This window comes from Balaenoptera acutorostrata, chromosome 7 (genome assembly GCF_949987535.1).
Source record: "Balaenoptera acutorostrata chromosome 7, mBalAcu1.1, whole genome shotgun sequence".
In the NCBI taxonomy this organism is placed as follows: Eukaryota; Metazoa; Chordata; class Mammalia; order Artiodactyla; family Balaenopteridae; genus Balaenoptera; species Balaenoptera acutorostrata.
In genome coordinates, this window is record NC_080070.1 from 7165245 (window position 1) to 7192921 (window position 27677).

General features: G+C 49.8%; 1 protein-coding gene across 2 annotated transcripts; it reads left to right on the forward strand.

The window, feature by feature from the left end:
* Positions 1–612: 612 nt before the first annotated feature.
* Positions 613–27677, forward strand: ZNF777 (zinc finger protein 777). Of its 2 annotated transcripts, none has more exons than XM_057550432.1 (6): positions 613–813; positions 5557–6417; positions 7438–7564; positions 9700–9813; positions 22825–23076; positions 26292–27677. In XM_057550432.1, the coding sequence occupies exons 2-6, from the start codon at positions 5572–5574 to the stop codon at positions 27446–27448; spliced, it is 2496 nt and encodes an 831-aa protein (XP_057406415.1). In that variant the 5' UTR covers positions 613–813; positions 5557–5571; the 3' UTR covers positions 27449–27677. The 2 variants fall into 2 exon arrangements, with proteins under 2 accessions (XP_057406415.1, XP_057406414.1); XM_057550431.1 differs by lacking the exon at positions 613–813 and adding an exon at positions 1062–1578.

The window sequence follows — 27677 nt, forward strand, 5'->3', positions numbered from 1 at the left end:
AGAGATCTGAGCTGACAGCAGACTAAGTCTTGCTCCTGTTGCCTCCCAGGGCAAGTGCCCTGGCCGGGACCACCGCCCCCACCCCCCAACCCCGGGTGCCTTTAGGTGAACAAATATAGTCTACTTTTGTCTTTCCTTAAGTTAGTTACAGTTGGGTTTTCATCACTTGTAACCAGGAGGCCTGCTTATACATTCTTTTTCAGGTCATTACCCGTTCATGCCACCTTGTACGTACTCCCTAAAAATGTGTATAACTGAACCTGTCCAGGAAAGGGAGTCGCCAGCTCCAGGCTCTCCCATTCCTTTTGGGATCGCTCTGCTGGTTAGAAAGAGCATTCCTACAAGGGACCGAAAGAGCAACTTGGGGTAAACAAGTCACTTCCCCCCCCCCACGCCGCCCCCGGCCTCAGTTTCCTCCCAGACGCTGGGTCTGCCCCCTCCAGCCCCAGCTCTCTCTCTGATTCTCGGCATTCTGTCCTTTCAGGTCGAAAACAACACTCGGGCGTTTCACAAAAGCACCCAACCCCCTTGCTCCCCTGGAACCCGGGCTGCACGGAGCCGGTCACATGAACTCCGGGCTTTCTTTAGTGTGACGGGTTTTTTAGATCCCTTTGTGAGCGCAGGTTTTGAAAGGGAACGACCCGGGTTCTGGGTTTGAGAGGAGCGGGGGGATCTGGCGGTAGGAAGGCTGTCGGAGCCAATCAAGCCGCCTCCAGACCCCAGCACGTCGCCTCGGCCGCGCGCTGATATTTCTCCTCCGCTCTCCCGCCTCCGGGTCTCGCCCTAGGGTGCTCGGGGAGGCGAGGACCCCAGGTGAGAGGCCGGGGGCCCCGGGGGGGTGGGAGGCCCGAGCGGTTCGGCCCGGGCGGCACGACGGGCTGGCCCGGGGCTCAGGGCGTGTCCGTCGCCGCCTGGCTGCTCGCTCGACACTGTTCGCTCCTACCGGCTGTAGATGGAGCTGTCTGGGTTCCTGCAGCCTCCGACGAGCCTCGGAGTGTTTCTCTTTAAACGGCCTGAGAGGGACATGCCTCCCAGGATGCAGTTTGTATCAACATGGCAGCTGCTGTGCAGCTCCCCTGCTGAAGAGGCGCCGGGACGGCAGCGCAGCTCGCAGCCGGGGCCGGGGCCGGAGCCGGGGTCGCAGGCGCGGCCGCAGAGGGGCCGCGCGCGGGCCGGGGGCCGGTGCTGAGGGCCGGGGCCCAGCTCGCGGCCGGGGCGCAGCCCGCCGAGCCGCCCGCACCGCCGCGCGACCCGCTCCGACGCCGCCGCCGGGCTCGGGCGCTCCGTCCCCGCCCGCCCCGCGCGCCCCGAGCAGGCCGGGCCCGACGGCCGCGAGAGCCCGGGCGGGGAAGGCCGGGCCGGGCCGGCGCCGCCTGCGGAGAGCCCAGGGGCCGGCCTGCGTGGGGCCGCGCGGCGGCGGCGGCGGCGGCGACTCCGGCCCGGGCCGGACAGCACAGGGCCATGGCCGAGGCGGCCCCGGCTCCGGTGAGGGCGGCCCGCGCGCGCACGGACGCGCGGACTCGGGGCCCTGGGGACGGCCTGCGCGTCCCGGGCTCGGCGGCCCGGCCTGGGGTCTCGGTAAGGGACGGAAACGCCGCGACGTGGGGGCGGGGGACCCGGAGGGCTCGCGCGCCCCTGCTCGGGAGGGGGGCGCTGCGCGAGGGGAGCCGGCCGCCGTCCGGGCGCGGCTGCGGGGACGCCAGGGGCCTGGCACGCACGCGGGCCCGGAGGCGGGCGCCCGGGCGGCGCGCCTCGTTCCCTGCGGAGACGGCGCCGCGTCCGTCGGGGTTGCCGCCGCACGTTTTCCGCAGAGCTCGGCCCCGCCGAGCCTCCCGCGGCCGGAGCGCGGCGCTGACGCGGCTCTCCCCATTTCGCAGAGCGGAGACACTGAGGCACGGACACCTGGCGGCGACCGGCCTTGCCTGCCCCAAGGTCACGTAGCGAGTCATCCGTGGCTCGGCGCCCGCGTCCGCAGAAATGCCTGCCTCTGGGCCGCGGGCCTGGACGGGGAGGGGGCGGCCCTGGCGGCGGCGGCCTCCCCTGCGGTGGGGGCCGGGGCCGGCGCTCGGGCGACGCGGCCCGTCGGGGGGGGAGGTGACGGCCGTGTGGGAGGCCGGGCAGCGCCCAGCCGAGCGTCCTCGGCGTGAAGAGCAGGTGACCCTCGGGCTCGGGCGCCTCGGCCTCCAGTCTGCGTCCGGGGGACCCGGTCGAATTCTGGGTGTTGGGACGGATGGGGTCTGGGGAGCAGGCTACTAAGGGTTTGGGGGCTGGTTTGCCTCTTCAGTGGACCACTTTTAAAAATCAGTCTCAAAGTCTCCCCGCAGACCTGCTCTTTGAGATGCAGTAGCCGTGTTGTGAGGAGGATTGCTGCATGGGGGGCAGTGCCCTGAGCCTCAGTTTCCTGTTGTGTGCAGGAAGGGGTCGGGATATAGAGCTTTCTAAAGAGCCTCTCAGGTCTTACAAAGAAATGATCATAATAATAAGAATGATAATGATAATATTAATAATAAAACTCTTGGGAAAATAAAATTAAATGATTTTTAAATGCTTAGATTTCCAGGACCCTTGAATGGTATATAATTCTGGGTGAACCACACTGGGTCATACAAGACAATGGCATGGCTTTCTTTATAAGTCAGGTATAATTATGTATTTTTCTGCGAATGAATGAATCCTGGAGACCCCATCCTCTTAGGATACATGGGGTAGGGAAGGTGGGTTAAATCCTGTGAAATGGAATTCTCCCCCTACCCCCAAGAGTTTGCGAATGCAAGTTTATTAATCTCACATTTTATATTTACAGCTCCATTCCTCTCTTTGGCCATTTCTTTCTGCTCAGGGTAGTATCAAGCCACAGGTTTACTGGGACTGGTGAAATTACAGCAAGGGGCTTTTATTTGGGGGTGGTGGAGGGGTTGTGCTCCTGTGGGCCCCCCATTGCTCTACAGTCCTCCAAATCCGGAAATGGACAGAGACAGTCTAATAATAGAGAGCAAAGAACTGGTATTTTCCTTTGCGCTCTGAGTAGACTAGTTAGTAAAGATGTCTTGCGCTAATGGCTTAATTTACTGTCCTGAAGCTTCTCTACATTGTTGCAGTTAAGCCCCTGTATTACTCAGGGGGACTAGCGTGGCCCCTGGGGATTTCCCCTTCCTCCTACTAGTTGTAGGCAGATACCCTAATCCCCCTGTGAGGACAGGGCCATACATGTGCCTATTGTGTTGCATTATGTTCTTCACTTTCCCTGTGTCTGAGGCTCCCATCCCAGAGGGTCGTCCAGCCTTGCCCTCGCCTGTGCAGAGTTGAGAGGTGGCTTAGTTGTTGACGAGCCTTCAGTTTCAGGGCTCTGTGATTCCCTTGAGAGTGCTCGTGGGATTTTGTGTATGTGCCCATGTGTGTTTTTTGAGGGGGAGAATCTGTAGTTTTCATTAGCTTTTCAAAGGGGTCCCTGACCCCAGCATTAGATGGAAATGTCTACGGGCAGGGCCTTCCCACAGGTCTTTGTTTAATCTCCAAGCCTCCGAATCTTAGAGGTAAAGAGGATTCAGAACACATACTGACCAGCTGTCTCATCTGACAGATGAGGCCTAGAGGCGACCTACAGTGTAGGCGGAAGCCCAGGCTCTGGAGCCAGACTGCTGTGTGACCTTGGGCCAGTTACTTGGCCTCTCCAAGCCTCCACAACTTCCTGTGCTAAGTGTGGATAAGAATTCTAGTGGTCCCTGTTTATAGGGTTTTGTGAAGAGTAAATTAGATAACCCTTTAAAACACAGTTCATGACACATAACAAATGCCAGATAATTGTCAGGGCTGACTAATCAGCCCTCACATCTGGTTCCCTGCAAAGCTATTGGATCGTACTACCTCAAAAACCTTTTGCCTGAACAAGGTCTTAAATCTTCAATCCTTGTCGTAAAAGCGTGATGCTGTCTCAGATAAGCTACACATAAGTGAATGAATGAACAAGTGAAAGAAAGAAAGCAACAGAAGGCATAAATAGGTTTAGATGAGTCTTTGATAGATGACTCAAGGAACTTCGTTATTAACTCTAATAATTTCTTTGTAACCCAGTCATTTATACTATTCATCCAGCACTTATCTGTTGGGCACATACTGTATTTCAGGGTGGACACCAGGAATATGCTAGTTTTCAAACGAAGAAAAGGGAAATTTCAGTTACTTTAAAGCTCACTTGTATGTGGCACACAGTAATCGGCCATTCAGCAGATTCATTGAAGGAAGAGTATGAGGGAATGGACAAACATTGATATAGAAGAAATTCTATTCAGTTCCAATAAACATACTGACATTCTGGATAGGTAGATACAGAGCTGGTCACTCGGAAGACCTTGGCTTCACCTCTGTGATGACACAAGCATTCCCTGAACATGGACATGGCGAGGTGGGGAATGGGGAGAGTGTGAATGAGTGAAACCCCCTTCAAGTAATTGAAGGAATCGGTCTTTATCTTGGTTCTAGTCTCCACCAACCTTGACACAGCTCACAGAACTGGTTGACTTCAGCTTTGCCTCTGGTCCTTCCAGGCCTCCTTGCCTCCTCATTCCCCACCTCACGAACCATGGGGAGGACTCCGGATGGCCAGGGTCCACCTACCCACCGGGCACCATCAGCCCCGGGAAACTTGGCTCCCTCAGGAGAGTCTGAATGGCCACGCCCACACCTGTCTCAGTGTCTGTCTTCTTCTCTGTGTGTAGCAGGAGCCAGCCTGAATGCACGGTAGCCCGTTCAGCCTCTCCAGCAGGGGCTGGGTCCATTGAACGTGCCTCAAAGGCAAACCTCTTCCATATCAACCCTTTGAGAAATGTTATTAAGTCAACAAGGCAGCTTTTATCACGGAGTCTGGGAAGCTTAAGGTACTTGTGTGTCATCGCTGTTGGACAAAATGAGGGAAAGAATATGGGCACCACGACTGCCTGATAATACAAGTAGAAGCGGTGGGGCTGGATGTCAAGTTCACCTTCGGGGTAAGTGCCTTGACAGAACCGGCCCCAGCTTGCTGGCAGTCTTAGGCTAGCCTGGCATTGACAAAATTCTGCTCTATTGTTTTTCAAAGTTTTATTCTATTTAACCCTCAATGCTTGAAGAACTCAGTGAGGCAGCAGCTGTGTCAGGTATTATGACCCTTATTTGATGGATGAGGACCCTGAGAACAGAGAAGTTGAATAAGTGGGCCAGGGCAACCCGGGCAGCATTGGTGTAGACAGGACTGAAAGCCAAGTGTTCTGATTCAAGGCCAGTATCCTTTCTCCTCTCCCACACCACTACTCATGAGAGGACACCTGTGCGGTGTATGTTGTGAAAAAGGAGATGGCTCTATAGAAGCAGAAAGTGGCATAACCGTCTTTTATTTGTTGTTAATAGCAGTTGTCATTGATGTGTAGATCAATGCTAGGGTCTCAAGAAGAGATTCATGTCCATGGAACATATCTTATTGCTACGAAGCCTGAAGCCCTTTTAATGTAGGTGCTTATTTTGGGGATTTATTTGCCAGCTGAACACTGGCCTTCAATCCTGTCCTTTCTTTTTGGAACACAGGTCCAGCAGCTGGACATGGAGACCCAACGCTCCTCACCTCTGTCATTCCCCAACGTCGTGCAAGAGGAAACCCCGCGTCAGACCCCTGCCGGACTCCCTCGAGAAACTCTGTTCCAATCCCACGTTCTTCCCCCCAAAGAAATTCCTTCTCTGTCTCCCGCCATTCCCCGGCAAGGCTCCCTACCCCAGACTCCCAGCGCTCCCAAGCACGAGACTTCTGGCCGAATGCCGCACGTGCTCCAGAAGGGACCCTCACTCCTGTATCATGCCGCTTCCGAGCAAGAGACTCAGCTCCAGGGCCCCCTGACTTCCCAAGAAGAGGCCCCGTATCCACCCCCAGCTGCTGCTGAACCAGAGATCTCACTTCTCTCCCACTCCACCCATCATCAAGAAGCCCCGCTCCACTCCCCCGAAGTTCCCGAGAGAGACCCCTTGACCCTTTCCCCCACAGTTCCCGAGACTGACATGGACCCCCTGCTCCAGAGCCCGGTCTCCCAAAAGGACACCCCCTTCCAGATCTCTTCTGCGGCCCAGAAGGACACACCACTCCCGACGGCGGAGATCACCCGCTTGGCCGTGTGGGCTGCCGTCCAAGCGGTGGAGAGGAAACTGGAGGCCCAAGCCATGCGGCTCCTGACCCTGGAGGGCAGGACCGGGACAAATGAGAAAAAGATAGCCGACTGCGAGAAGACGGCCGTGGAGTTTGCAAACCACCTGGAGAGCAAATGGGTTGTGCTGGGGACCCTGCTGCAGGAGTACGGGCTGCTGCAGAGGCGGCTGGAGAACATGGAGAACCTGCTGAAGAACAGAAACTTCTGGATCCTGCGGCTGCCCCCGGGCAGCAATGGAGAAGTTCCCAAGGTAACTTTATCCCAACCAGGGCTTCCCAAGGAGTGACCAGGACTGGAGTGTGTTTTAGGAATTTAATATCAAAGAAAGGGAAAACCACGGTTAAGAAGGAAAACAGTATGACGATACCTAGTCACCAACTTCACATCACTGAGAACAGGACACAGCAAAACCCAATGATTTCTCCTGTTGATAAAAGCATAGGCTATAGACCAGAGAGACGACCTAGTGATGGGGGCTGTCAGTGTAGAAGGCGTTCAGTCTGTGATGTCTGAGGATAAAAGGCAAATTGAAGGCCAAGTGGTCGAGCGGTGGACAAGTGTGAACCTGTGTGGTTCCCCGTGGAGGTGGAGGGAGGACTTGGTGAGATGTTACAGGGCGGTGTCCTGCTCAACATTTTTATCAGTAAACTCATAAATCACGTTAACGCCAGTAAAAATATGATTTCCAGAGGTATCCTAAAAAACCAGAGGATGGTTAGATTTTAATATTATTTCCCAGAGGAAAGCACTTAAACGTGAACTGGTTTTCTTTCTGTTCTTTTATGCTACTGCCCCTTTTCACAGCCTCATGGAGGGAAAACGCGTGGACCGTGTTGCCTAGGCCAGCACTTTGCAGATTGTATTGTGTACACGAATCACCTGGGGATCTTACTAAATGCTGAATCTGAACTAGTGGGTCTCGAGTGGGGCCTGAGAGTCTGCATTTCTAGCAAGTTCCCCAGTGGTGCCATTGCTGCTGGTCTGCGGACCACACTTTACAGCAGCAAGGACTGTCCTGTTAGAGAGGAAGAGGACCAGACATCACGGGGCCCTGACTCTCTCGGGCCAGGACAGTGGCTGAAGCCTCCTGATTTCTAGAGAGGTCCTTGGTGAAAACCCACAGCTGGGCCTCTGGGCCTTTCCCACTCCAGTCCTGAGCGTTTTGAGCCAGGCCCAGGGGGCCAGAGCCGTTGGCAGCCTTGGGATCTGGCAGCTGAGGGCCCGTGATGCCTTCCAGTTGGTCCGAGCTGAGCTTGTTGTGTGGTTTCAGGTCCCTGTGACGTTTGACGACGTGGCCGTCCATTTCTCGGAGCAGGAGTGGGGGAACCTGTCCGAGTGGCAGAAGGAGCTGTACAAGAACGTGATGCGGGGCAACTACGAGTCTCTGGTTTCCATGGGTAAGGAGACGGCTTCACTGCCCACGGCTTCCCTCCTGCTGGCTGGGGGTTCGTTAGGAGCCCCGGGAGCTCTGAACTCCCAGAGACAATTTTCAAGAGCACAGTAAATGAGAGCAGACACCCGTATACCCACATACCTCAGCGCAGCACAGATCAGCACAGCTCGTAAGCAGAGACTCCGCTCTACCCGCGGGGGCCGGGGACAGACTCAGACGTCAGCAGTCTCTCACCTTTGTATTATTTTCCCCATGGCCCCTCTATATGTATATATACGTACATACATATATATATCTCTTGAAATTAGTTTGTCCAGCCAACTATTACTAAGCAGAGTGTGAGGTGCTTTATGAGAATGACATTTAATCCTCACACCTTGCCCGTATGGGAGCTAGGACAGGTGTCAGCCCTCCTGATAGACCGTCCAGGTGGCTGAACGCTGTCGTCGATTGAGAGCTTACGTCCCCCAGGTTCTCGTCCCACTCGCGCAGAGACGAGGTATGACCCGGGGAGTAAACGGTCGTCCTAGGTCCCTACCAGGAAGTTGCGATTTGACTGGGATCTCTCATACCCGACAGTCGGTGGATTCTTGTTGTTTTCGTTAATGAGCGTATTTGAGGATGAAGACCTGGGAAAATAGGCTTTAGTTGTGTATGTTTCCTTTTCTCTGATATGGGGAACTCTTTGGGCACACAAAAAGTTAGAAAAACAAATACGCTGTTGTATAGAAAATCTGATCCTTGCTGGAATTGTTAATTTTATACATCTATACCTCTCCATGGGGTAACTTTTTTTTTCCTGTTCTTTTTAAAGTATATACATAATTGTGAAAATGCGACAATTTAGATTTGTATAATAAAGAGCAGTCCCCACCCCCAGCCAGCACCGCTCCCTAGAGGTAACGCTCCCCGGAGGTAACGCTCCCCGGAGGTAACCACCGCGAACCCTTGGGCCGATATTGTTTCTCATCATTTTGCTGCACTCGTGCACATGTGCTTTGTGGTTTGCACAAATGGGATCCTTCACTTATTTTACCTAACAGTAGTCAGAGACTGCTTTCCGTGTCAGCGCAGAGGCCTGCTTGAAAGACAGTGCGGTGTTCCCGATGAACCGTCGGGCTGTTGATATAGAACTATTGTTGAGCAGCAGCCTGAGTCCCTCTTCCCACTGCCACAGAGGGTTGCAATCAGCATCTCTGCATTTGCGCTCTTCCGCCAGGATTTCAGTGGGATGGATTCCAGGAGGTGGGTTTGCCGAGGAAAGAGGGTGCTCGTTTACAACGTCACGGGCGCTTCCACGGGCCCTACCCAGGGCTGTGTATGTTCACGTAACAGAGTGTGACAACACCACCTCCACACCCTGGCCGGAACTGGGGTTCTCCTATTGTAAGATTTGTCTTTTCTGATGGGTGAAAAATGACGCTGCATTATCGTAACATGTATCTCTTTGATGATTAGGGAGCTTGTGCGTCTTTTCATATGTTTATTGGCCATTTGCATATTTTCTACGAATTACCCATTCATATTTTTGGTTTTTTATTTTACCAGCTGTAGAGGCTCTATATATAGTTACAGACATTAATCCTTTGTGTTATGTTTTACACGTGTGTGTGTGATAGTATTTCCTCCAAGTTTCTTTATCTTTTAAATTTATTTCTAAAGAACTTTAAACTTTTTGTAATGTAAGAAAAAACCTATCAGTGTTTTGTTTCATGGCTTCTATATTTTATCAAGATCAGTTTTTTAATTTATAAAATTTCAAATATCTTCTGCCTTTGTCATGAAAACCTGAGCTGGCATTGGCCACCTGTGAGCCACAGATGACCAGTTTCCGTCAGTGGGCAAGTGGTGCCCCACTGCTGGTGCCACTGGGAGGACCCGGGATGCGGTTAACACACACGCACACACACACACACACACACACACACACACACGCAGTTAACACACGCGCGCGCACGTGTGCGCACACACTCTGTGTGCCCTGAGAAGAAGGGCTGGAAACTTGGCCCTTCCTTTTGCAGCATTGCCGGCCTTGGGTAGGGCAGCTGCTCCCGATGTCACACTCACACAGGTGACACCTTTGTAGCATCCAGTGCAAACTCACCCCATAGGCTATCTTCTTTTCTTCCTCCTGCGCAGACTATGCAATTTCCAAACCAGACCTCATGTCACAGATGGAGCGCGGGGAGAGGCCGGTCATGCAGGAGCCGGAAGACTCTGAGGAGGGCGAGGCGCCTGCAGACCCCAGTGCTGGTGAGTGGCTGCCGGTGACCGAGGCCTTCCAGCGCTCAGGGGGCCTGGCGTGGGGTCTTACAACCCACACTAGACCCTGGCGGGCTGTGTTAGCAGGCTGAGTGCCTCAGGGAAGCCTGCAGGTGCTGGGACCTGCCTGGGGCCTCCTTGATCGCCAGTGGCCCTAGTGGCTGAGCTGGGAATGCCGTTGCGTTCATTGTCTCGGGGAGCTTTTGACATGACCGAGCGTCACCTCTCTCTTTGCGGGAAACAGAACCGAAACTGGCAGAAAGGCGTTCCCTTGTCAGGATGCTGGTGCTGGTGAGCCTCGAGCTCCCAGAGGAGGGCCACGTCCCTGGTCCTGTGGCCGGTGAGTGAAAGGACAGGGACAGACACGGACTTCACCTGAAGCATCCTCCAGTGTGTGGGGCAGGGTCCAGACGAGGCGGTGAGGCGAGGCGGCAGAGAAGCGCAGGCAGGCCTGGCCGTGGGCTCAGGTGCAGACGCCGGCGTCGGGCTGCCTGCACTTGAACCCCGGCTTCTCTGCGTCCTCGCCCTGTGGTTTTTGTGACTCGGCCTTTTGGAGGCCCGCTTTCTCATCCGTGAAACAGGACTGGTACTGATAGCCAGGGCCTGGCGTGCTGACCGGCAGGTTCCAGTGGCCCAGGACACGCCAGCTGCTGCGTCCGTCCGCGTGGGGAGCCGTCCCTTCCACAGCGGCCGCTCAGCAGCCCTCACACTTGCACGGCAGTGCTTTCGGGGTGTGGTTCGTTCCGGAGCCCCTGCTGTGGAACTGCCCTTGGACTTGCATCACTTCCCTTGGAGGTCTTCCGTGGGAGCAGATCCTTGTCCTTTGTAGCCAGATGTCATGGGTGATCCTGTCTTTTGAAAAAGGAGGATAATCTAGCAGGAGAACTCACTGGGGCCAACAGCCAGGTCTTGTATGAAGTAACGTCATCGACTCTGGCACCAGGAGGAGGTCCAGAATCACGTGCAGTCTTGTCGGCCCCAGGGAGTAGGAGCAGAGGTAACTTCCAGAAGAGGCAGGACCCTGAGGAAACATAAGTGCTGGCGTGTTTCAGAGAAACCCTAAACCAGCATTACTTTCTAGAGATTTGTCTGGAGATTTAAATGGAGGGAAGAGGCAGATCCTGAATTCATTCTGGCAGACAAAATAGATGGATTTAAAAGTAGATGAGGTGAGAGTGGGTGTCGGGGACAGGGTGTGGCACGGGGCAGAGTGATCTTTTGTTTGGAGGAAAACAGGTCTGTATGTGAAAGGTTTGAGCGGCCGCTTCCAAAAACAGGTGTCAGTGGGAACGGAGAGAGTCAAAGGAGAAGAAATCAGAAAGAGGGCTTGGGAGGCAAAGGATGAGAAAGGGGAGAGGTGGTTTGTGGTAAAAATCCTAGAACCCATCCGCTGTCCCCATGGGGTTTTGTGGTCCGGGTACTGCTTTTGTAGCATCCTCTTAGAAGGGCTGGGATGGGAACATGGACCCCTTCCTCTGTCTGCTGTTCACACCCTCATCACAGGTGGGCCTCCCACAAAGTGGGGCCAGAATTGAGAGCAAATAACTCCGGCCCCCTCGGCCCCAGGCGGGGTTGGTTCTGGCACGAGCGCGTCTAAGGCTGGAGCTTCCGTGGGCAGCGGCGGCCTCACAGAGGCTGCCTTGTGTGGCGGGAATGTGCCGTTTGTTCCACTAACGTCTCAGCCACTAGGAGCCTGAGCGGAGGCGGGGCAGGCGAGGAATGGGAACCACTGCCCCGTGGGCCAGCTGTAAACTCGCACGTCTGTGTGCCTGCAAGGCCCTGGCCTCGGGGTAGCAGGCTTGTCCTGTGAGTCTGCAGTTATCAGAGCCAGTGGTCACCTGTCATTCGTGTGTCCTCCCCCCAGAAGAGTGGCCACAAGGCCAGCCCTGGGCCAGACCCAAAGGGTGATACCAATTGAGAATTTTCCTGGTTCCAAGTACACCAAACATGGCAATTTTGTGAACTGGCTGAGTAAATGCGTTCAATAAACTGGTACTTATGGCTGGGATCCCTAAGGGCAAGGAGACCTGAAGGTGACTCAGATAGCGACCCTGCTCTCAAAATCCTCCAAGCCGGGGCTCCCATTCATGGCTCTTTAAGGGCGAATAGGAGGCCTGGGGAAGCCAGGGACCATTGTCACCTAACAGATTAGCAGAATAAAACAAACAAGCCAGAAGCCATGGCTGAAATCCAAGTTCTCATACACTGTACATAGTTTCAGGCTTTTTAAAGAGCAATTTGATATTTTCTGGTCTTCAAATATGTTTTAAATATTTAAAATGTTCATTTACTTAACCTAATAATTTCCTTTCTGAGAGTCTATAGCCTAGAAAAGAATCCAAAAATATGGATTAAGATGTACAAATATTATATTACATTATGATAGATGGTTATACAGCCACTAAAATCACACGTGAAGAGTTTTTACACCATATTTTCCCTTGTATGTTTATTATTAAGTTCATCTAATATTTTTTGTACCAGGTACTATGTCAAGAGACTGACGTTAACAAACTAAACACCTCATATATGTAAAAATACAGCCAGCCCCTGTGACAGTGCTGTGGGGACAGGCCTGCAGGGCTCTGGGACACACAGCCCCAAAGGCCTTACTGCGACCAGGTGCCCAGCAAAGGCCTCGGAGGAGGTGGGACTTTTAGTGGAGGCACAAGGGGGCGTTCCCGTTACTCAGGGGAGAACTCCTCAGAGGGAGGGAAGACTGGAAGCGAGGAGGCTCTCTTTGTAGCCCAGGTGGGAGGCCTGGCATAGCCCAGGGAGCACAGTGGGTATTTGCGAGGTGTATTTTGGCGTCGGTGGCTGGCGGATGTCGAATATGAGGAGAGGGGGTCCCGAGGATGAGTCCAGGTCGTGACGCGAGTGAGAGGGTAGGTGGGGGACAACAAGAGGTTCCAACCCATAGAAACGACAGGAACGCGTTAGGTGTGAGGTCCCAGGACACGTCAAGGAGGTGGTGTTGAGAAAGCAGCTGAGTAGAGGAGCCTGGAGCTCACAGAAGAGCCCTGAGCTAGAGACAGACGTGTGGGCCTCAGCGTGGACAGGATCAGCTTTCCCAGCCTGGACGGGAGAAGAGAAAGAGCACAGCCTGTGCCCTTGGCCTGGGGCCCTGACTGTTAGGGTAGATTTGGAGAGTTGGAATATATGGGTGTTAGTTTTGTTTGTTTGTTTTTAAGCTTCCAAGATGATTCTCACGTGCAGCCAGGGTTGAAAGCCACTGCTGTAGGATTTGGAAAAAGGAGGAGGAACCAGAAGAATCAAAGGGAACAGGAGTGGCCAGAAAGGTAGCAAGAAATTAGGGTAGTGCATTGTCGGGTATTTCAAGAGAAGAGTGTTTCCGGAAGGAGGGAGCGTGGTTAACAGCGTTGAATTCTGCAGCGTGGTTTAGTTAGGCAGAGACTGCGCGAAGCGTCCATTGGATTTGCAGATTGGCAGCATCAGAGTGACCTTAGCAAGAAAGAGAAACGTTGGTGGCATGGTTGAGGTGGAAGCCTGTGAGTGGGCTGAGGAGTGGACGGGAGGTGAGGAAGTGGAGATTGTTCCAGTGTAGCTGTGGGTGGGGAGGAGAAACGCTGGCGGGCCGGGCAGCGTGGGGACTCTTGTTTGCTTAAGATGGGGATTGCCAAAGCCTGTTTGACATGTTGACAGGAATGAGCCAGTCGATACAGGAGGTTAATGGTATAGAGGTGGATAATGTAGGGACTTCCCTGGCGGTCCAGCAGTTAGGACTACGTGCTCTCACTGCCGAGGGCCCAGGTTCGATCCCTGGTCAGGGAACTAAGATCCCTCAAGCCGCGCGACATAGCCAAAAAAAAAAAAAAGAAGTGGATAATGTAAATGCAATAGGAAGTCAACGATGTTAACAATACTAGGGAAAAAATGGGATGGAAACATACCCAAGTCATATTTCTCTATGTTTTTTTAGAATTTTCTGAAGTGAGTGTATATTACTTCTTATTCAGCAAAAATAAGTTTTTTAAAAAACAACGCATGAAGAAAGACTCCAAGTTAAAGGTGGCAGATTGACCATGTGTTTACTCCCACCTCCCCAAGACCTTCTAAAACGAGAGCGAAGGGACTTTTTTTAAAAGGAACGGACAAGGAGACAACGGCAGCTAAGTTTTGGAAGGCTGAGAACAGATGGCTGGGTGATCGCTGATTGAGAAAGCAGAATCCAAAATTGGTGTTGGGGAAGAAACCCAGTTTGCACTCCACCCCCAGCCCTGCTCAAGACTCGGGAACTCGCAGTACCAGAGATTCCAGGTGTCTTTGGAAATGGGGGTAAAGGTGAGGCTAAAAACAGAGCATTGGTCAAACATCTTAAGAGGCCTTTAAACACTGCCATTTCCCTCCATTGCCTCACCCGACCCTGGTAGGTGACCAAGGCTTATTCTCTGGAGATGGTGAACAACAGGGTTTCTGGACGTGGACACCAGGCACGATTGGGGATGGGTGCCATGTTGAAAACAAGGGAATGAGTGAAGCTTGACAGAGAGGTTGAGATCGCTAGCCTTCTTCCCTAACCTGAATCCCAAAATGATGCTTACAGCCAAGATTAAACCCTCAGGGCAGGATATTGGAAGAGTCTTATCTGGAGATGCTTGGGGCCAGCCCAAGAGATTTCCCAGGGAAATGATCTAGCTAAACAATCCTGCTGGGAAACCAAGCCCTACCTGAACGCACCAAACTTGCAATTCTCTTTTGAATATTCAACTTTTAATATAAATGGACAACCAAGAACCACAAGACATTTGGGAAGAGCCTCTAATATACAGAGACAAAGGGGAAAAAAAGCAGAAAAAATAAATTTCAAGGAAACAGAGACCATACGGGGTGGGGGGGAAGGGGGGAAGTAGGTTTAAATACTTATATATAGTTATACATTTAAAATATGCATTTTTTCATATTCCTTAGATAAAAGAAGTGAATGTATCCATGACAAAAGTATAATGCTTATCTAAAAAAATAAATAGAAAGGAACTCTTAGAAATTAAAAATATAATAATGCAAATTAAAAACTCAGTAGCAGTGTTAGAAAATAAAGTTGAATACACAGCCCAGAAAATAGAGCAAAAAGACAAAAAAGAAAATAGGGAGAGAATAAGAAAAGTAAAGGATGGAAGTCTAATGTCCAGATAATAGAAATATCAGGGTAAAAAATAGCAAAAACAGGGAGAAGGGAATTAGACATGAAAGACTTCAGGAAAAATTCCCAGCGCTTAAAGACAGCTTTCCAGATTGAAGAGCCCGCCAGCTGTCCAGAAGAGAGGATGAAAACTGACCCAGCCTTAAGTACTTCAGCAGGAAATTTCAGAGCAACTGAGGACCCAGGAGATCTGACAGACTTCTGGGAGAAAGACCAGGTTCATACAAAGGAACAAGAATTAGAATGGCATTGGACTTTTCAACAGTATTGGAAGCTACAAGACAGTAGAACAATTCCTTTAAAAGTCTTTAAATTTTAAAACTGGAAAATATTTTCCAACATTCTAGAATTTGATATCTAGCCAGACTAATCTAATTAAATATGAGAGTGAAATCGAGACACTGAGATGTTCAAGGTCTGCCATGCGCGCTTTCTCAAGCTGGGGCAGGTACTTTGCCAAATGAGGAAGTAAACCAAGAAAGAGGTGTAAGGAGCTCCAGCACAAGAGAGGGGAAGGAATCCCTGGGGTGCTGCCGAAGGGGATCCCCAAAAGACAGCTGTGGATCTGGAGGTACCAGTCCACACTGGAGCATACCAGAGGTTCCAGAAAGTTTTTCTTCAAGTAGGTAAAACTGAGGAATCCCCATTATGTTTGGATGTTCTGAGAGGAGGGTTATAGAGCAGGATGGGGGGAGACATTGGAGCTGACTTAGTGGTAATTAATAGTAAGCTAAGCAAAAGAAAAGAAAACCAGCTCCAGGGGAAGCAAAAAAGTTTACAGGCATAGAAGAGTACTTCTAGTATGCTACATGGTTCAATTTTAAATAGCAGTTACATAATCCAGTAATGTAAACACCCAACATTAATTCAACCAGAATTACAGGCTGGGAAAAATCAGGGATTTGGAAGAGATGTGGATGGTTGTAGAAGAGACGGTCCTCACCTCCAGCTCTTGGAAGTCAGTAGACGATGCTTAAAATTGAAAACTCAAGGAGTAGCAATGCCATTATGTTACGTAGAGTTATGAATATAAGTGACAAAAGAATCAGCTAGAAGAATTGAAAGTGATTGCCTCTGGGGAGCAGGTTGGGAGGTGGAGGGGAGCCTCTTAATGAGGTTTGAAGAACCCTTCATCCCTCTGGCCTATGTGTATGTATAACTTTTTTAAAAAATTTTTTTTAATTAATTAATTTATTTATTTTTGGCTGTGTTGGGTCTTCGTTTCTGTGCAAGGGCTTTCTCTAGTTGCGGCAAGCAGGGGCCACTCTTCATCGTGGTGCGCGGGCCTCTCACTGTCGCAGCCTCTCTTGTTGCGGACCACAGGCTCCAGATGCACAGGCTCAGTAGTTGTGGCTCACGGGCCTAGTTGCTCCGCGGCATGTGGGATCTTCCCAGACCAGGGCTCGAACCCGTGTACCCTGCATTGGCAGGCAGATTCTCAACCACTAAAGAAGATTGTAAAAATTAATATACCAAGGTTTAAAAAATCTAACAGAAAGTGTAGCCATGAAAAGGTTGGAAAGCCCGTGGCAGCCATCATTTCTTTGCTTTGAGCTGGTGGAGAAAGTTAATGTGGCCACGCTGGTTTTCACTTTCCAATGAAACTCTGAAGTTGCATCAATGTAATTCAAAAAGAAAAAACGCAGAGAAAGAAAAGTCCCATATAATTCTCTCTCAAGAATCAACAGCTCGGGGCTTCCCTGGCGGTCCAGTAGTTAGGACTCCACGCTTTCACTGTCCAGGGCCCGGTTCAATCCCTGGTCGGGGAACTAAGATCCCACAGGCTGCACGGTGCAGCCAAAAAAAAAAAAAAGAGAGAGAGAAGAGTCAACAGCTTATTCCTTCCAATTGATGTGCATATAGTCACACACACACACACACACACACACACACACACACACACACGGCCTTAATTATATAATACTTTCTCATTGTTAAAAAAATTTCTTCAAACAATATAGAAGTACATTGTTTAGCAACTTGTTTTTTCCAAAAATATATCTTTGACATCTTTACATGTCAAAACATGTAAGTCTCTGTTTTTTAAATAGCAGACGTAGTATTCTGTGTATTGATTTCATACTTTAAATAAACTCCCATTGATATACATTTAGAGTCTTTACAAGTTTCAGTGCTTCATTAAAGATCCTTTATAAGTAAATCTTCATGCACTTGTCTGAAACTTATTTAGAAGTAGACTTTCTGGGTCAAAGGATATACCCATTTAAAAATTTAATAGATATTAGCAAATGCCCTTCAAAACAATTGTGCCACTTTACACACCCTCATCTATGCATGAGAAAACCTGTTTCCCCACACCCATGCCAATAGGTGGTATTATCTTTTTATTATTTGCCGGAGTGATGGGTAGAAAAGACAATATTTTGATGTTTTCATGCAACCTCTGTAAGAGTGATGTTGAGCATATTTTCACGTATTTATTGGTCGCCAGTATGTCTTATTTATGAATTATCCTTTGCCCATTGTTCTTTTGGATCATTCATCTTTTTATTATTGATTTATAAAAGCTTTTTAAATATTAAGGATATTAGCTGTCGTCTGTCTTACGTATGCAAATATGTTTCCAAATTTATGGTTTACCTTTGTGTGTATCTGTGATATAGCTGTTTAAAATTCTTGTGTCCAAATTTATTAAGTTTAAGTTTCTATGTATTCAGATTTACCAGAAATTTTCTTTATGGTGGGTGGGCTTCATACCAAGTGGAGAAATACTTACTCAGCCTGTTTTATTCAGTAAACATTATGATCACAGGCCTTGGACCTACGAGCTTTCCAAAAATCTATAAAAATATTTGAAAGCTGAAATAAGATATTTTTTGCTCCAGAAAACAAAAAGAAAATTACAAAATGTAGATAATTAAATGTTTAACTGTGTCTCCCAATATAACATTATACCAGCTTCATTAATTATTAAATTTAGTGTCCACAAACATTTAATACGTTTGAAACCAATTTGTAGCAGAGATTTTTCCCATCTCAGAAGAGTTCTTATGAAGAAATGTGATTACAGAGACTAACAACCAATCACAAATTAAATGTTTATCACCAAACAGTGTCAAGGCAAAGCTACAAAAATTTTTTTCCAAAAAATTTACACCAAAAGATTATAGTTGGTATGTGTTGTTCACGTTTAATATGTTTGGCGTGACTGACCAGCTTCCAGAAACTAAAGGAAGGAAGGAAGGAGGGAGGGGAAAAAGCTGTGCTTTTTTCTAATACTAGTATGATTTCATTATTTATGTCTAAAGTTTTGATTCATCCATAATTTATTTTGAGGTGAGATATGTGAAGATGGTTTTTTTGTTTTTTTCCTTGTAGTCAGGAAGCCAGTTGTCTCCACTTCATTTACCTAAACGTTTTCCCACTGGTTTGAAATGCTACCTTTGGTCATAAACTATATTCCCACAATGTATGTGTCTTTGATTAATTTTTTTTTTAAAGGAATTCCTTTTATTTTTATTTATTTATATTTATTTATTTATTTATTTTTGGCTGTGTTGGTTCTTCGTTTCTGTGCGAGGGCTTTCTCTAGTTGCGGCAAGCGGGGGCCACTCTTCATCGCGGTGCGCGGGCCTCTCACCATCGCGGCCTCTCTTGTTGCGGAGCACAGGCTCCAGACGCGCAGGCTCAGTAGTTGTGGCTCACGGGCCTAGTTGCTCCGCGGCATGTGGGATCTTCCCAGACCAGGGCTCGAACCCGTGTCCCCTGCATTGGCAGGCAGATTCTCAACCACTGCGCCACCAGGGAAGCCCCCTGATTAATTTTTTTAATGGGAGAACAGATTACTGCTTATGAATGCAGTCTGGTTGTCAGAACTCTTTCAGAAGTTTTTTGGGGCAGAGAGACCTTTTTGGTGGGAAACACTGGTTTCCCTGCTGTCTGACAAGTGGGGGAGGGGCACGAAAATGTGTAACTGATGCACATTTCAAGGGAAAAAGAATTAGATGCCATAGAGAGGGGCAGACGAGTGCTTGGGGGTCAGAGGAGAGCACACTCACGATGGGCTAAGAACGGCCTGGGACGTCTGGTGGAGTGGGGGTCTTGAAGGAGAGGTAAGGATGGGAAGGCAGTGGTCTTCGGGCTGCAGTACCCATGCCCCGGGGTACAAGAGTCTTTCCAAGAAGGCACAACACAGAGGGCTTTGCGGGTTCAGCTTCCAAGTCTTTGTCCATCTGTTCTCCTTCATAAACGCATCAGTGAGGGCACTCGACACCTGCGGCCCCTGTAGCGCTGGTCCTCATCTCCCATGTCTCCTACCAGTGAAAGAAAAAGAGGAGGCGCCTCCTGCCCATCCTGCCTTATTATGGAGTGTTTCTCTGATGTATAAAAAGCCCTCTGGCTCACGAAACAAAGAGATAAGCCAGAATGTTGGGGGACAGAACCAGAAGTACATCAGTGGCTCTGGGGCCTGGATGGCGAATTCTTTTGGAAGTTAGATCATTTGGAATATTTAGCTTTTGACAAAATTGAAAGAGAACCTAATTAAGTTGTCAGCTAATAGGTCATTAGAAACAATTTTTGATGATATGTTAACCATGTGCTTTTGCAGTATTTATAATTCAGAAGTTCAAAGAACGAAGTGATGATTCCATAACAAAGCTCCCGCCAGCCCAGCTACAGATCTATGTAAATGAGCTCTCCCAATGGTTATATTTATAAAAATGAAAAATAGGAGCAGATTTTATTCTGAACGCTGTCTCATTCAAGCAATAAGAATATTCATTCTCAGATAAATGAACTAATTGGGGAAAAAGTCCCCATCCATCCTTGTAAGAGATACATTTCCTACACGTTTCCTATCTTGAATAATTATTTTTCATTCCACAATAATAATAACTAAGGATGACTTAAGCCAGGCAGACAAGTAACACTTAGAACCCTGTGGTTATTAGAAATGAAAGCAAAATTAATCTTTCCATTTATATAACACATTTCTGTGCAGTAAATGAGGTGATCAGGAAGGCACCTAAGCATAAAAATATGTTCTATTAGGCTAAAATTCTGTGGGTAAAGTGGGAATGGAAATAGAAGTCCGTGGTGAAAAGGGATGATATTAAAATTTCAAGTATAAAAGAAGAACTTGTTTGTGTATTTTTTAAGTGAATAATGGTGGGTTTTAAATTGCTAGGGTTCTTAGATTCCATTGGCAACATTAAATGGCAATGGAAGAGTTTATTTTAAAATATCAATATTTACAATACTCCAGAAATTACATCTTTAGCAGTGATTGAAGCATTTCGTATATTTATTCAAAAAGGTGCAAACGGGTACATGGTTTTAAAAAATTATCTTAGGGAGGAGGCAAGCAAAATATCTTCAGGAGTTTTGAAGTCAGGGAAGGTATCTTTCCGATGCTGGAGTCATAGTTGCGGATATAGTGCAGAGCCCAGAAGAGAGGAGGCCAGAGGAGGGGCACAGGAGGAAGGGGATGCAGGGGGATGACGTCGAGCTGGAGCAGGAGGAAGCCCAGGATGTGAGTGTGGATGACTTTATCTTTTTTGTAAGACAGAGAATAGGATGAAGACGTCTTTGGAGAGTCAAGTTGGAGGGAAGGTAGGCACGGTCTGCGTGGAAGGCTGTGGGGAGTGCAACCTGGGACATTAGGGCTGCTTTCTATGCGGTCCACTCCCCAGCTGTTGGGAATCGATTACTTGGCTGATCAGAGAGGAATTAAAGGATTGCCAAGCATCCGAAAGAACCCAGCTTTAGGTCACGTGGCATCAGTTGCTAGCATGAGTGGGCGGTCTGCTTTCTGGGCGCTGGGTCACTTTAGTATGGGCGGGACGAGTGGATACGGCGAAGGACAGTGAGAAGCTTCGTTCACTGGGTTCCTGGTGCCTTTTTTTCCACAGCACGTAATCACCTTCTAACATACCATATAATTTATTAATTATGTTTATTGCCTTATGTGAGATGTAGGAGAGCGGGGAGCTATGTTTTGTTCACTGATGTGTCCCACCATTAGAACATGCGTGGCACATAGGTGGTGCTCAATAAATAGCTACTGAATAAACATTCAAAGGATGAATGAATATGTTCATGCATTATATGTTTATAATTTCCTTAATTGACAAAGTGATTTTCAACCTTTAAGGGGCTTCATGCTAGCACAGCTCTGCCCATAAGCAAGAAAATAAAGTTGAACCCCTACCTCACACTATACACAAGATAAAAAGAAATTTCAGGCGGAATAAAGAGCTAAATGTAAAAAATAAAATAATAAAAACCTGGGAATAAAATCTAGGAGATCAGATGAACCATCTAGGACCAGAGGAGACCCTCTTAACTAAGACAGAAAATCCAAGAGCCGTAAGAAAGAGGGACATATTTGACAAGATGAAAACTTTAGGAAAGTTATATGATAAAAGTCAAAGACAAATGATAGATTTGGGGAAAATACTTGAAATGCCAGGAAGAGAAAATGGGTTATCTTTAATACAGGGATCAAAGGACTCTGACCAATTGACAGAACACAGTTCACGTAGAATCAACTCTAAAAGGCCAATAAATAAAAGAAATGATATTCAGATTACCCTCGTCAGGGAAGTAGAATTAAAGTATCAGTAAGTTGTCACTTTATACCCATCAGACTGAGGAAGATTAAAAAGAGTAGTGGTGTCTGTTGCTGGCAGGCACGTGGGGAAAAGGGCTGGTAGAAATGTGAATAGTCACAGCCTGTGGAAAAGCAGTCTGATGACATCTATCAGAATCTAAAATATTTTTAATTTTTGACCCTGCAGCCCCACTCCTGGGACTCTCATAAAAATAAAAGCACTATTTTATGGTTAGAGATATAAACACATGTTTATGGCAGTGTTGTTCACCATGGCAAAAGCCTGGCAGCAGAAAGTGAATGTTGTCAATAAGGAAATGGTGGAACACGTTGCTGTATTATCCTCACCGTGGAATATACGCAGCTTTGAAAAGGAACGCGTTAGCCTACAGAAATCGGTGTGAAGGGATTTCTACAAGATATTTGGGTGAGAAAAGGAACATAGAGGATTATGTATAAGGCAATTTTATTTTTTTTTAAACCAGTAATGGCCAGAAAAGAAAAACATAAATGTAAACGTGCTGTGATAAATCACTACATAAGCATAGAGAAAAGTGTGAGGGCAGTTATGGGAATTACCTGGGAAGGTCATACCTGTCGAGTGGGGAGTGAGGAGAAGGGGAGGCAAATTAAAAGGGGAAAAAATACTGCACTAAAGAACAAAAATGTGCACTAGAATCCTGTTTATTGAAAGTGATGCCTATGTGTGTAACGACATTTGAAATTAACCTACAGATGTACAGGCAGATTAAAAAAAAAATGTCAGGGCTATGTGTGTAATCAGATGCTGTTTAACGAAAAACTAACCCCGCAGCCCCTCTTGTGCCTGTAAACGGGGGCCAGGAAGGGGCTGGGGGCCTCTGGTCTGTAGGACACCTGGTGGAGAAGTGTTGAAAAGGTGTGTGGGGAGACCAGACGATTAGCCTTTTTTTTATTCAGCTTGGTTGAGGGGGAGAGACAGAAACTGTTGCCTTTGGCTGACCTAACCTGGGAAAGGGAATTAGGATCTCTTTCTAAAAGAAACCCTTATTTTAAAATTACAGGGGGTCATGGAGACAAACTTGCGTCTATTTTAACTTGACTCCAGTTCATATTCAAGGCTACACAGTGTCCATGCCTACTTACTGCCAACTCAGGATATTTCTTCAGGGTCTCTAAAGTAAGAATTTTGGAAATATAAATTCTAGGGCCACAAAACCCTGGGCAGGTGGAATGAACACGTTCTGGATTCTCTTGTCCTCCCCCCACCCCACCCCCGCCCTCTCAGCTCACGACGGGATCGTGATTAAGATCGAGGTGCAGACCAACGACGAGGGCTCCGAGAGTCTGGAGACACCGGAGCCCCTGATGGGCCAGGTGGAGGAGCATGGCTTCCAGGACTCGGACCTGGGGGACCCGTGCGGCGAGCAGCCGGACCTGGACATGCAGGAGCCGGAAAACCCGCTGGAGGCGTCCACGGAGAGCTCAGGCGAGTTCAGTGAGCTCAAGCAGATGCTGGTGCAGCAGAGAAACTGCGCGGGTGAGTGGGGGGCTGGGGCCTGTGGGGCAGCCGCGGTCTCCTTTAGAGGGGTGCTGAGGGCTCAACAGGTGTGACGGAACCAAGCACGGCCTTAGCTACAGCTTCCCTGCCTCGGGATTTAAAAGCATCCGTCTCCCGGCAAGGAAGGAGGGTGTTCACAGCCAAAGGCCGGGTCAGGTGAGGACATCAGGGGCTGGCGGAGATCATCTCTCCGGCCCCCTCCCTCTACAGGCAGAGAAGGTCTCACACTAGTGGCAATGCTAGAACTTCCATCTCCCGACGCGTCCTTCGTCACTCCCTTGTCACACTGGAAGCCTCAACTGGCTTGAAGATTTCCACTCTTGAAGAGCACATCTTTGTAAATGGCCGAGGCTGCTTTTTCTGGTAGAATCTAGGCATCATTTTTGTTTAATCACAAAACCTCAGGGTCACCATTCTGCACATTCTTGCTCCCTGTGAGGACAAGGAAACAGTGAGGAAGTGGGCTTGCAGCAGCACAGCCAGGACATCTTTTGTGGTCAATTTTGTGATGCTAAGCCGTCCTTGCAGGCCTGAGAAAAGCCCTGTCTGATCATCGTGGTGTATTTTTTTAAATACACTACTAGACTTAGCCGCTATTTTATTCAGGAATTTTACAACTATATTCATAAATGAAGTGAACCTGAACTTTTCTGGAATCATCATTAAGATTATACTAGACTTATCAAAGGAACTGGGAAGCTTTTGCTCTTTTTTCTGTATCCTAAAAATAATGTGTAAGATAGGAATTCTGTGTGCTCCTTGAAAATTTGGTAGAACCCACTTGGATTTTGGTTTTTGTCTGTATGTTTTGTTTATGTGCAAAAGAGTCAATTGACAAGATGAAAACTTTAGGAAAGTAATATCATATCAATTATCATATTTTAATATCATGACCATATGATATCAAAGTTATATCAATAATCATATCAATATATTATTTATACTTAGAAATGTATCCACATCCATTTTATTTAGGTTTTTTTAAAGTATTATTTTGATGATTAAAAAAATTTTTTTTCATTTTATTTTATTCCCTTGCAGTTTGTCTTTTTGCACGTAAAATATGGACATTCTTCTTGGTCAAAAGATGGGTATCTAACTCCTTATATTTAAATAATTGCATGATACTTGAGAAATCTTCTTAATATACCATGTTGTCTTTCATTAGAGAATAGTGAAAGACACAAGGCAAATTGTGAGAATTCGTTGAATGGGAGCTTCATAAGAGCAATTCCAGATTGCCCTTTGAACACTCCCATTAATTCTGTTAGTACCATTTAGTGATATTGTAAGCTTTTTGTGGGATTTCGAGACCTGAATTTTAGGGCCAACTGTTTCATTCTTATTTCATTAAGAAAAAACAACTTGGAAACTCAAGGAGAGTTTAAATCTTCCAAGGCCCATATTTCCCCCTCTGCCTTTCATAAACAACCCTATTTTCAGGATAAACACCAGGGCAATGAGTTACCAACCTCTGAAGCTGCTTCCTCCTTCCTGATCTTTTAAGCATCGTGTTCCAGGGATGTTCTGGGTCACTTCCTGCTGAGAGTCCTAACAGGACCGAGGCAGCATTGTCTTACGACGGGAGGCCTGAGCTGGGACTTGGCACACCTGTGTTCTCATTTTAACACTGCCACCTACTGGGTGCAGAGGAGTAGCTGGAAGTGCTGTGGCCTAGTGGTCACTGACAAACTTGAAGACCTTGGCCAGGTCACGAACACTGTGCCAGCTTCAGTTTCCTTATCAGTTGAGGGGACAGACTAGCTGGTCCTTAAATTGCAAGCTCTGAAAAGGTCTGACTTTATTTATTTGAAGACATTACTTGATAGTGCCAAGCTCGGATGCCCCAAGTCTGTGAAATGGGGATAATTCTTGCTTGACGTCTCCCATAAGGTATTGTAAACATGAGAGAGCATAGGTGTGAGGTGCTTTGAAAAAGTTCTCATTTGTTTGCTTTTGAGAATTCTGCAAATGCAGACTATTACAGCATTGCATCTTCCATCTCACGGGTGGACTCAAAAGTGAATGACTTTCTCATGTCACACAAAGTCGGCAACTAAAAATAGAGCTCCCCAATTAAGTGTTTAGGGAGGGCCAGGTAAGTTCAAGGCACCTGAGAAAATTCAAATAGGTGCTGGAGGCCTCTCCTTTTCTCTCGGACTTACATTCTCCAGGGACCCTGTAGAACAGCCAACATCTTAGGTCCTAAAGGGCCAGGCTAGAGGGCGGAGGGCCGGCGGCGGAGGAGGACATCCACCATTTGGGGTGTTCGTGGAACACTCACCGCGTGTGGGGCATTGCACACCCGAGCTTGTGGCAAAGGCAGAGGAAACCCCCCACCCCAGCTTCAGGGTCAGGGCTGGTAGAGTCTGTGCAGTGAGTCATGCACCTGTGCAGGTGAGGTGCCCCGTCAGGAGACGGGGTTCTTAAGTCTCGGGGAGGTGCCCCCGCATGTGCTCGCGGCTTGGGGGGCTTGAAGGATGCAGGTTGGGATGGTCAAGCAAGGTTGTCAGGAGGAGACAGGATTGGAGTGGGGTGTTACGTAATGGGCACGATTTGGAGACACGGAGGAGGGTCAGTAAAGGCACCTGAGGAGAACTCTCCAGGTGAGTCCAGGAAAGGAGACCAGCGAGGCCGAGCAGAGTTCGGGGAGACGGGACCGCAGAGGGGGGACGAGGCTGGGAAATTGATGAGTCACGACCCTTTAGACTCTGACGGTAGAAACCCAATCCTCAAGTGGCTTAAGTAAGAAAGGGGTGTTTATCGGCTTGGAGAGTTGGTAGGTCCTCGAGCATGCCAACCTCAGGCGCCCTGGACCCGCTGCCTCTCCGGAGGGTTCTGCGTCTAGGTTCCTTCTTTCCTGCCGGTCCCTGCCCGCCAGTGGCGTCGGGCGATGGGCACACGCAGCGCCCGCGTCCCACCACGAGGATGCCGTCGTCCCTGAGCCCATTTTAGGCCTGGGCTCCTTCCTGAGCCAAGCTCCGCAGCCGGCCTGGCTTCCCTGGGCCGCGGGAGCGGGAAGCTGCATTTTCCCGAAGGAAGGCCTTGGGGCGGACGATGCCCACGCAGTGCCGTGGGCGAGGGCGAAGCGGGGCTTGCCTCCTCCGGGGTAGGGGCGTCAGGCAACACCTAACGGCGTCTTGTCTCTCTCTCTCTCTCTCTCCCCTGTCCCGCGTCCCGCGTCCCCGGAGCAGAGGGGATTGTGATCAAGACGGAGGAGCAGGAGGAGGAGGAGGAAGAGGAGGAGGAGGACGAGCTGCCGCAGCACTTGCAGTCCCTCGGGCAGCTGTCCGGGAGGTATGAGGCCGCCATGTACCCGACCCCCCTGCCCGGGGAGCTGTCCCCCGAGGGCGAGGAGAGCCCCCCGCCGCTGCAGCTGGGGAACCCAGCGGTGAAGAGGCTGGCGCCCCCGTCGCACGGCGAGCGGCACCCGGGCGAGAACCGGGGCGCGGCCAGCCAGCAGCAGCGGAACCGCCGCGGCGAGCGGCCCTTCACGTGCATGGAGTGCGGCAAGAGCTTCCGGCTTAAGATCAACCTCATCATCCACCAGCGCAACCACATCAAGGAGGGGCCGTACGAGTGCGCCGAGTGCGAGGTCAGCTTCCGGCACAAGCAGCAGCTCACGCTGCACCAGCGCATCCACCGCGTCCGCGGCGGCTACGCCTCGCCCGAGCGCGGGCCCGGCTTCGCCCCCAAGCACGCGCTCAAGCCGCGCCCCAAGTCGCCCAGCTCGGGCAGCGGCGGCGGCGGCCCCAAGCCCTACAAGTGTCCCGAGTGCGACAGCAGCTTCAGCCACAAGTCCAGCCTCACCAAGCACCAGATCACGCACACGGGCGAGCGGCCCTACACGTGCCCCGAGTGCAAGAAGAGCTTCCGCCTGCACATCAGCCTGGTCATCCACCAGCGCGTGCACGCGGGCAAGCACGAGGTCTCCTTCATCTGCAGCCTGTGCGGCAAGAGCTTCAGCCGCCCGTCGCACCTGCTGCGCCACCAGCGGACTCACACGGGCGAGCGGCCCTTCAAGTGCCCTGAGTGCGAGAAGAGCTTCAGCGAGAAGTCCAAGCTCACCAACCACTGCCGCGTGCACTCGCGCGAGCGGCCGCACGCCTGCCCCGAGTGCGGCAAGAGCTTCATCCGCAAGCACCACCTGCTGGAGCACCGGCGCATCCACACGGGCGAGCGGCCCTACCACTGCGCCGAGTGCGGCAAGCGCTTCACGCAGAAGCACCACCTGCTGGAGCACCAGCGCGCGCACACCGGCGAGCGGCCCTACCCCTGCACGCACTGCGCCAAGTGCTTCCGCTACAAGCAGTCGCTCAAGTACCACCTGCGGACCCACACGGGCGAGTGAGCGCGGGCCGCCCCGTCGCCCGGCCCGAGCCCGGCGGGCGGGGACGGGGCGCCTCCGAGCCCCTTTGCTGTGAGCCCCCCTCTCCCTTCGCCCCTCCTCCCAAGGACGCGGGGTAGTGAGACCAGGTCGCTGGCTGCCGCGTTTCCCCCGGGGCCCCAGGGGGGGAGCGCGGACCTGGGGAACCCCTTCGGGCTGTTAATTTCCTTGACAATAAAATGGATGAAACCAA